General features: G+C 37.6%; 3 protein-coding genes across 3 annotated transcripts; 2 read left to right on the plus strand and 1 right to left on the minus strand.

The window, feature by feature from the left end:
• Positions 1-220: 220 nt before the first annotated feature.
• Positions 221-1569, plus strand: LOC107630292 (protein SYM1). The gene is made up of 3 exons (XM_016333393.3): positions 221-466; positions 561-652; positions 989-1569. The coding sequence occupies exons 1-3, from the start codon at positions 221-223 to the stop codon at positions 1389-1391; spliced, it is 741 nt and encodes a 246-aa protein (XP_016188879.2). The 3' UTR covers positions 1392-1569.
• A 504-nt stretch (positions 1570-2073) lies between these two features.
• On the plus strand, positions 2074-7530 carry S1P (SITE-1 protease). Its single transcript, XM_016333394.3, has 10 exons — positions 2074-2966; positions 3199-3327; positions 3415-3567; positions 3887-4003; positions 4204-4388; positions 4687-4950; positions 5128-6193; positions 6424-6921; positions 7023-7083; positions 7167-7530. Exons 1-10 carry the CDS (start codon positions 2379-2381, stop codon positions 7256-7258), a joined length of 3153 nt encoding a protein of 1050 aa, XP_016188880.1. The 5' UTR covers positions 2074-2378; the 3' UTR covers positions 7259-7530.
• Positions 7531-7925: 395 nt separating this feature from the next.
• On the minus strand, positions 7926-8315 carry LOC110269433 (proline-rich receptor-like protein kinase PERK15). Its single transcript, XM_021117258.1, has one exon. It carries the CDS (start codon positions 8313-8315, stop codon positions 7926-7928), a length of 390 nt encoding a protein of 129 aa, XP_020972917.1.
• Positions 8316-9189: the final 874 nt, after the last annotated feature.

A 9189-nucleotide genomic window follows, 5' to 3' on the forward strand; every position in this document is an offset into this window, starting at 1 on the left:
GATTTAATTTATTTTCAATGTGTATTTATATTTTAATATGTATTTAATACTGGTGACTGATTTTGATACACATGTAATATAGTCTAATTCCTAATAGCCTCATTTTAATACATAATTTAGGAATTAGAAATTAAGAATAAGAATCTTTTTGGACCTGAGTCGCACAGTATTAAAAAAAGCTTTTCAATCAACCTCCCAAGTAAAGGCCCAAAATGGGGTTATGTTGGCCCAAAATGAAGCTGAGCAGAATGGTCAAAAACGTCTTGTGAGTTGTGAGAAAGCGAGGAGGAGTAGGTGTAGCTGTAGGATGATGCTGAAGGCGTGGAAATGGTACCAGAATTGCCTTTCTGTTCATCCCGTCAAGACCCAGGTCATCAGCTCCGGCGTCCTCTGGGCTGTTGGTGACGTCACTGCTCAATACATTACTCACTCCGCCGCCAAGAAGCGTCTTCAACTCTCTGCCACGGTATCCAACTCGCAACTCACAACTCTTTTATAGTGTTATCATCCTCTCTGCTGTGGGTTTCACTCACCAATTTCCGTTCCCTTGCATTTGGTAGGATGAAGAACCTAAATTTGTTATAAACTGGAACCGCGTTGCTGTTACAAGTATGTTTGGATTCGGTTTCGTTGGACCTGTTGGCCACTTCTGGTACCTACCTAGTTCTCATTCTCCTCATTTCTTGAATGTCGCGTCAGTGATTCACATAGATCTCAATTTGTCAAGGAATCCAATAACTGTTTCTGAATCGATTTTGATTTATATCCCTCTTTGATGTGCATGTTATTAGTTGACTAGGGCTTATTTAGAAATAGATTCCAGGCTTGCCTATTGCCTAATGTTTGGTTACAATTGAAAACTACTTGTCAAATTGAAATTCCATTTAGAACATATGATCTCAAGTGTACCAAAAGAGGGTGAAGCATCATTGAATTTAGTCATGATAGTAGCAATTTGCTAATTGTCTCATGCCAATTTTTCATGTAGGTATGAGGGTTTGGACAAATTCATAAGACTTAAGCTTCACCTTATGCCAAAGTCTGCGCGAGCTGTAGCCACGAAAGTAGCAATGGATGGCATCATATTTGGTCCGATCCATTTGTTTGTGTTCTTTACTTACATAGGATTATGCTCAGGCAAGACTATTCCTCAGGTGAAGGAAGACTTGAAGAACAACTTTTTCCCAGCTTTGATTGTAGAAGGTGGTGTGTGGCCATTTGTGCAGGTCTTCAATTTCCGGTATGTTCCTGTGAAGTACCAGCTTCTCTATGTGAACTTGTTCTGCCTGCTGGATAGTGCTTTCCTCTCTTGGTTGGAGCAACAGAAGGATGCACCTTGGAAACAGTGGTTTAAACCATTTCATTCTTCCCGTGAAAAAAGAAGCCAATAAGCCAATGCTCATGAAAAGATTATTAATATTTTTACTCCTGGTTCTCCTCCATGAACCTTGTTCTGGAAATTCACTGTAGTATCAAAATGGTTTCTAACCCTACATAACATACATTGAGTAAACATAGGTGAAACTCAACATGATGCATTTATTGATTAGTGTTTAAATATTTTGTTTATTTGATTTTTATCCCAGCCCCCAGAATTCTTGTGTCTGGTAAGTGGTAATTAAAAATGAACTTATTAAAACGGCTTATGCCACCTCCATTTGGGACCTTCTTTTGACTTATGCTTGTTAGCTAATTGCCACATGCTGAGAAAAGAGAGATGATAGGTTCTAGGTTGGGGATAAATAGAGAAGAGAACAGGAGTATTTTTGGTATTTTATAAATAAACGATTATTATATGTTGGACAATTAAAAAGAAGGTGAATATACTTCAGATAATTTTTTTGGTAAAATTATCAAAGTTAATTCTACAAAATCAAGTCTATAGAAATTCAAATCCAAAGTCTTACTTATCAAGTATAACTAGTTTGATTCAATTTGTATATGTGCCGTAAAATATACAAAATTTACATGCTTACCCATGTGGATTGGACTAATTGGGATTAAACTTCAAGTCTCCCCCAATATTAATAATTTTTAAGCTCCAAAATGGTAAAAAAAAAAAAAAAAAACTTTACTTTCATTTCTATTTTCTAATGTTTTTTGAAAGGAGAGAGAAGAAAAAGGAGAGGGGGCAGGCACCCTGAATGTGGTGATGATTCGGAGATGTACTTTACAAACAAAACCAGATTCAATTCAACAACGAAACAGTGTCTGTGTTGGTGTCCTTAACGCTTTATAGACAAGCCGAACACTTACCAGTTCGTAGTATCCGATGTAGCTAGTAGCTAGTAGCTAGCAGCTAGCTCCCACGTGAACTAAACCAATGCAAACAACCCCAATCACCACCACATCCTCCTCCTTCTTCATCCTTAACAACCATGGCTTCCACCCAAAGCAGCTCCGCCTTTTCTCTCTCCATCTTCTTCATATTCATCGCCCTCTTTCTCTACCATTTCCACTTTCAATCTCAACCTTCTTCCCCTAACCCATCCCAAACCCTACCCCCAAATTCTACCGACCACGGAACCCCCTCTCGCCGCAACTACATCGTGCGGTTCCGCCACTACAAGACCGCCCACCATCACCGCTCCTATCTGGAATCCAACCTCCGATCCCGAGGCTGGCACTGGATCCACCGCCACAACCCTGCCGCCAAGTTCCCCACCGACTTTGCCTTGGTTTCTGTTGAAGATTCTGTTGAGGATGGATTGATTCGACAGATTGAGGCTCTGCCACTGGTCAAGGACTTGCATTTGGACATGAGCTACACCAGGGGTCTTCTCCACAAGGATCGCACCCACAAAGGCAAAGGTGGTGCCTTTGTCGATGGCAAGAAGCGCCCTGGCAAGATATTCACGTCCATGTCGTTTACCGAGGAACCATATAGAGATGGAGATGATGAACCACCCCATTGCTCCTTCACTCGAAACTCTTCCGTCAAGTTGGGACGCCAACTCTTGATGCAGGTGAAGATCAATCTTAAAGTCATAAAATTTGTTTCATATGGTTAGTCTTTCTTGTTTATAAAATGGATTAGATTTGATTAGAGTTTTGTGGATTAAGAATTGATGTGTAAGTTTAAGGATTAAGTTGTCTATTTGCGTGTTAGTTATATTTCAATAAGTGGGGAAAGGGAATGTAGATAACTCAGAGACACACACACACAATGAGACTTGTTTTTGTGTCTTCTTGTGGCAGAGATCTCAAGTGACTTCCATGTTTGGGGCGGAGGATCTCTGGGCAAAAGGGTACACTGGTGCAAAAGTCAAAATGGCTATATTTGATACAGGCATTCGAGCTGATCACCCTCATTTTCGTAACATCAAGGTATTGATTTTTGGAACTGTTATTGCCGCATGTTCGTTTGGAGATGTTTTGTTCTTTGGTTGTTCTTAGTGTTGAGGACATTTACAGGAACGAACAAATTGGACCAATGAGGATACGTTAAATGATAATCTTGGACATGGGACCTTTGTTGCTGGTGTTATTGCTGGGGTAGATGCAGAGTGCCTTGGTTTCGCACCAGATACAGAGATTTATGCATTTCGTGTGTTCACTGATGCACAGGTAATGCCTGTTGGATATTCTTGTCACACTCACTGTTCTTTTCCTTGACTACATTTGAGTTTCATTAACCAAAACTATCTTCATTGTTTGCTTACTCATTAACTGCCCATTGTCATATGGTTACTAACCAATAAATCATCAACAAGATCTGAATAGGGGAATGTACATGTGTTTTTTACTGCAGTTGTCACAAATTGTTGACAGCTGATACAGGCCTGTCATAACTAAGTTGCATAAGTTTTGCAGTTCTTATGCTAATAATACTATTATTTTGTAATATTGGCAATATTTTGAGAAGAATTCATTCAGCCTATTGCAGGTTTCATACACATCATGGTTCCTTGATGCCTTCAACTATGCAATTGCAACCAATATGGATGTGCTAAACTTGAGCATTGGTGGACCTGATTATTTGGATCTTCCATTTGTTGAGAAGGTAATTTTCTTCTATCCATCCATTCTTGCTTTTTAATTTGATAACATTATATGTTTGATGTGATTTTAAGATTTAAAGAATATAGATTGGTTTTAAATTTATATAACATAACTATTATGTGTAAAGAAACCATTTTTTGTTGACAATTGAGAAAGAAATTTCCTCTTACAAAGTGTTATTTTGATAAATTGTTTGACCAGATATGGGAAATAACAGCAAATAATATAATCATGGTCTCTGCAATTGGAAATGATGGACCGCTTTATGGAACTTTGAACAATCCAGCTGATCAAAGTGATGTTATTGGCGTTGGTGGCATTGACTATAGTGACCATATTGCTTCATTTTCCTCACGTGGCATGAGTACTTGGGAACTTCCTCATGGGTAATGTTTACTTATTTATTTCTACTTATATTTCATGGATCCTTCTCCCAATACAGGTTTAATGAGGATTTCTTGCACTTACTTCCTTTTTTGGATAGAAGACTTTTTAGCATTTGTACTTTTTTGAGTTCATCATACAGTAGATATTTTGTTTGGTTGTATTGTCTACTTCCAATCTCGTGGTAATAGTTGGGTTCTGCTGATACTTGTTAAAAAAGATGCCATTTAAATGCAAAGTTGGTTTTTTAATACTTAAGATCATTGTCTTTGAATTTCTAATAACCTCTGGACCTTACAGTTATGGTCGTGTGAAGCCAGACATAGTTGCATACGGACGGGATATAATGGGATCCAAGATTAGCAAGGGTTGCAAAAGCTTATCAGGAACAAGTGTAGCAAGTCCTGTAGTTGCCGGTGTTGTGTGCTTGCTTGTAAGTATCATCCCTGCATCCAATCGAAAAGACATCTTAAACCCAGCAAGTATGAAACAAGCATTGGTTGAGGGTGCTGCAAAGCTCTCTGGGCCTAACATGTTTGAGCAAGGTGCTGGCCGAGTTGATTTGTAAGTTCCACTTTGACTGGTCCCCTTTCTTTTTGTCTTTGTCTTATTTTGAACTTTGATATGGTGATCATCGTCATTACCATTGCCATTTCCACTACAATAAATTAATAATGATTTTACCTTTAGATTCTTTAATAATTTCATTTATATATTCTTACTTGTTAACATAATTGTCAGGCTCGAATCATATGGGATTCTTAAGAGCTACAAGCCTAGGGCAAGTATCTTCCCCAACATCCTTGATTATACAGATTGTCCTTATACATGGCCTTTTTGTCGCCAACCACTCTATGCAGGATCTATGCCTGTCATCTTCAATGCCACCATTTTGAATGGAATGGGTGTTATTGGCTATGTCGAAGGCCCACCAACATGGCATCCTTCTGATGAGGTGGGGAATCTTTTAAGCATTCATTTTACACATTCAGAGATTATCTGGCCTTGGACTGGTTATTTAGCACTTCACATGCAAATCAAGGAAGAAGGTGCCCAGTTTTCTGGAATTATTGAAGGCAATGTAACCCTTACAGTTTCTAGCCCACCTGCTCAAGGAGAGAGCCCTCAAACTAGCATTTGTGTGCTTCAATTGAAGTTGAAAGTGGTACCGACGCCACCTCGATCCAAACGAATTTTGTGGGATCAGTTTCATAGTATTAAATACCCACCTGGTTACATTCCGAGAGATTCGTTGGATGTTCGAAATGATATTCTTGACTGGCATGGTGATCATCTGCATACGAATTTTCACATTATGTTCAACATGTTAAGAGATGCTGATTATTATGTTGAAACACTTGGATCTCCTCTTACATGCTTTGATGCTCGTCAATATGGAACACTTTTGATGGTAGATCTTGAAGATGAGTACTTCCCCGAGGAGATTGAGAAACTTAGAGATGATGTCATGTATACTGGATTGGGGCTAGCCATCTTTGCAGAGTGGTATAATGTAGATACTATGGTGAAGATGAGATTCTTTGATGACAATACACGAAGTTGGTGGACCCCTGTTACTGGAGGATCAAATATTCCAGCACTGAATGATCTTTTGGCTCCATTTGGGATTGCTTTTGGAGACAAGATCCTGAATGGTGATTTTTCGCTTTTAGGCGAGCAAAGCCGATATGCTTCTGGAACAAATATTGTGAGGTTTCCTAGAGGTGGCCATGTACATAGCTTTCCCTTCTTGGATAGTTCCGAGAGTGGAGCCACTCAGAACGTGCTGTTGAATTCTGAAACCAAAGTGAGTTAACTTAATAGAGCTCTCTATTATTGCATTATATATTAAAATTTATACTAGCCAAGCAATCTTTTTATGGCTTCATTCTATGATATTTTATTTTATTTTATTTTATTCTTATACAGCATCATCTTGAAAGTTAGTTTTTTACTTTTAATGTTCTTGAGTTTAACGTTTAATGTTGACATTGAGAAGCTTTCTTAAATTATAGTGGTGTGTTTTGGTTGAAACAGCCCGACTCTCCAATTCTTGGTTTCACAGAGATGGGTGAAGGTCGTGTAGCTGTTTACGGTGATTCTAATTGTTTGGACAGTAGCCATATGGTCACTAATTGTTACTGGCTCCTAAAGAAAATGCTTGATTTTACTAGTACAGATGCAAGGGATCCTGTGCTGTTCTCCAATTCAGTTAAACTAGACATTTCGTTGTACGAAGATGATAATCAATTGCCATCTCGGAGAACTGATGTCAATTTCTCAACATATTCGGCGGTTGTGGGAAAGGATTTGATTTGCCGAACTGACACAAGATTTGAAGTATGGGGAACCAAGGGCTACAGTCTGCAGCTTCAAGGAAGAACAAAAAAGTTGCCTGGTTATCCTCTCATTGATTTGGGAAGAGGGTTGAACTCAACTCTGGCTACTTCTACTAGAAGGAATCGAATATTTAACACACGGAACAAGGGTGACTCCGTTGGGAATACGTACTTGGGCCTATTCTATGGAGATGAGGCAAGTTATAATCACTTTATCTTTTTAATGTTTGTTGTAGTATGATACCAGTAGATAGTGCATATGGCTGATAATCTAAAATTTTCTCATTTATCTTGCAGCTTGATGCACCTAAGCTTGTTGGTATTAACTGGCTTGTACCAGCTGTAGTTGCAGCAACGGGTTAGTGAACACTTGATTGTTGCTCATTCAATTTTAGATTAGTATATCCGTTTTGCGCTTCAATGCTTTATCTTTTGTGGCAGGTTTTCTGCTATTATGTTTTTGGCGCATTCGCCAAAAGCGACGGCGGCGAAGGAAAGGATCAGGCGCTGGCAGATTGGCCAACTTATTATAGCTGTGTTATTTAATTTATTGTAACAGTAGCCTCTAGAGAAATTTTCCTGTAGCATAGATAAATTGGAGCGTTTCCCCTCTGGTCATCTTAGGAAGATAGTCATATAAGGTGATGAGAAATCAATCGTGTTTTGTTCTTGGGATACTTGGAATCAGATGAAGAATTATGCATCTGAAACGTTCTTATCTACTCATTCAACAGAAATAGATATGTAAGTTGTTTGTGTTTAGCTATATGCATATTAAGCTTTAAATTAAGCAAGGTTGCCGTAATTCAAGAGTAAATACTGTGAGGACCTGGAATTGCTCAAGAAACTTGCTGTGTGAGAACCTTGCCAAGTCTGTGTTTTGCTTCAATGCCTTAAGCTTTCATGGCAGGTGTTTTGCTATTTTGATAATGCCCAAGGCAACAACTAGAAAATAACTCGCTTCTTTTGTTTAAGATAATATAAAAATTGTTTATATGCATTTGTATCTAATTTGTAGATAAATAATGTTTTACAAACAGTATATATTATTTTTATTTACAAGATATTATCGAAATTAATTAAGTATTTTACAATGGAAGTATTGTTGTCTAAATCTTGGTTTTCAAATATAAAGAAAATAGTAACGGTGATCCACTCACGAGGTTTGCGTAGCCAAGGTCGTTGTTCAGATGAGTTAGTTCACGCCAACTTACTTGTGGGTTCATTAACCTCACTAATCGTTCTTGTGAACATTTTGATCATGTCTTGCTTGTACTGTGCAGCCTCACAGTCTGAGCTTACATTAGAAGTGCACTCAGCAACTTGAGACGCATCTCCCTTCAGTGCACAAACTATCTGCACCTTACAATGCATTGAAGACAAGTCATATGTGAAATTCACCCGAGTCATGGATGGTCGACGATCAGCTGAATAACGTAAGGAAGCGGCTGCACATGCCACCATGCGAGCCATCTCAGAGGGTTCATATAGATTCTGGAGCCTTGGATCAACCACAGCATCAAAAGCATTACTCTGTAAAGCACGTCTCAGCCAAGGCATTGCCTCACAGCATTGCATGATCAGATCCATGCAGACTCAAAGTCTATCAATAGCAATACAAGAAAATAGTAATACATGACGAGTTAATAAGGACAAAACAATACAAAGATAATTTGTATATGAGAAATAGATGGAACTGAACAAGAATATAGAAAATAGCGGAAATAATATGATAAAATGGTAAAATTATAATCTCTCATACATAGAGAAGTCTATAAAAATTCATATAAAGAAATTACACATATGAGTGGCCTTACTACTTTTCTCTTTAAATTTCACTCACTAATTCTATACAAAACATGACATACATTAGCAAATGCCTTAATCCCTATATATAGTATTTTGTGGAGGTGTATTTAATTTACAAGTTGATTAAGTTGTGCACAAATTGCACAAGTATGTACTAGAGTTCTTTAACATTCATCTTTATCAAGTTGTATGGCAAGTTGATAAATATCAACTTATGTAACAATTCATTCTTTGACTAAGTCAAAAATTGCAACTAAGCTAATTTATCTTTAAGTTACAAATTTTGACTAAAACTTTGACTATGTAAGTTGGACAATTTACAAGTAATTTCATGAGTCTCCTAATTTGATAAGAACCATTTGCATCATACTTGATTCTAGACCAAGATTAAGTTCTATTATGTTCTTTAATTTTCTTGAAACTTAATCATGCTCCACTTGTATCAGTTGTAACCTCTAGCTATTTTTGTTGACTTCAAACCAACAGAATAATTTTGCTTCTTTTCACAATCACTCACTCAAAATTATTCTTTTAGTGTATTCGTACTACTCATATTTTCAATAGGCCAAAAGAAGATCTGCACCAATTAAATTTATCTGTATTGATTGATTTTGTCATGATATCTGCAAGATTATCATTGGTGTGAATTTTTTGC

The sequence above is a fragment of the Arachis ipaensis genome, chromosome B3 (genome assembly GCF_059453495.1).
Source record: "Arachis ipaensis isolate K30076 ecotype BB chromosome B3, ASM5945349v1, whole genome shotgun sequence".
NCBI classification, from domain to species: domain Eukaryota; kingdom Viridiplantae; phylum Streptophyta; class Magnoliopsida; order Fabales; family Fabaceae; genus Arachis; species Arachis ipaensis.

Excerpts from the sequence above, each read along its gene's own strand:
- S1P (XM_016333394.3), top strand. The coding sequence starts at position 2,379 with ATGGCTTCCACCCAAAGCAGCTCCGCCTTTTCTCTCTCCATCTTCTTC. Across the intron at positions 4,951-5,127 it reads GGTGCTGGCCGAGTTGATTT|GCTCGAATCATATGGGATTC; the intron begins GTAAGTTCCACT and ends CATAATTGTCAG. Across the intron at positions 6,922-7,022 it reads GCCTATTCTATGGAGATGAG|CTTGATGCACCTAAGCTTGT; the intron begins GCAAGTTATAAT and ends TTTATCTTGCAG.
- LOC110269433 (XM_021117258.1), bottom strand. The coding sequence starts at position 8,315 with ATGGATCTGATCATGCAATGCTGTGAGGCAATGCCTTGGCTGAGACGT.
- LOC107630292 (XM_016333393.3), top strand. The coding sequence starts at position 221 with ATGTTGGCCCAAAATGAAGCTGAGCAGAATGGTCAAAAACGTCTTGTG. Across the intron at positions 467-560 it reads GTCTTCAACTCTCTGCCACG|GATGAAGAACCTAAATTTGT; the intron begins GTATCCAACTCG and ends TGCATTTGGTAG. Across the intron at positions 653-988 it reads GGACCTGTTGGCCACTTCTG|GTATGAGGGTTTGGACAAAT; the intron begins GTACCTACCTAG and ends TTTTTCATGTAG.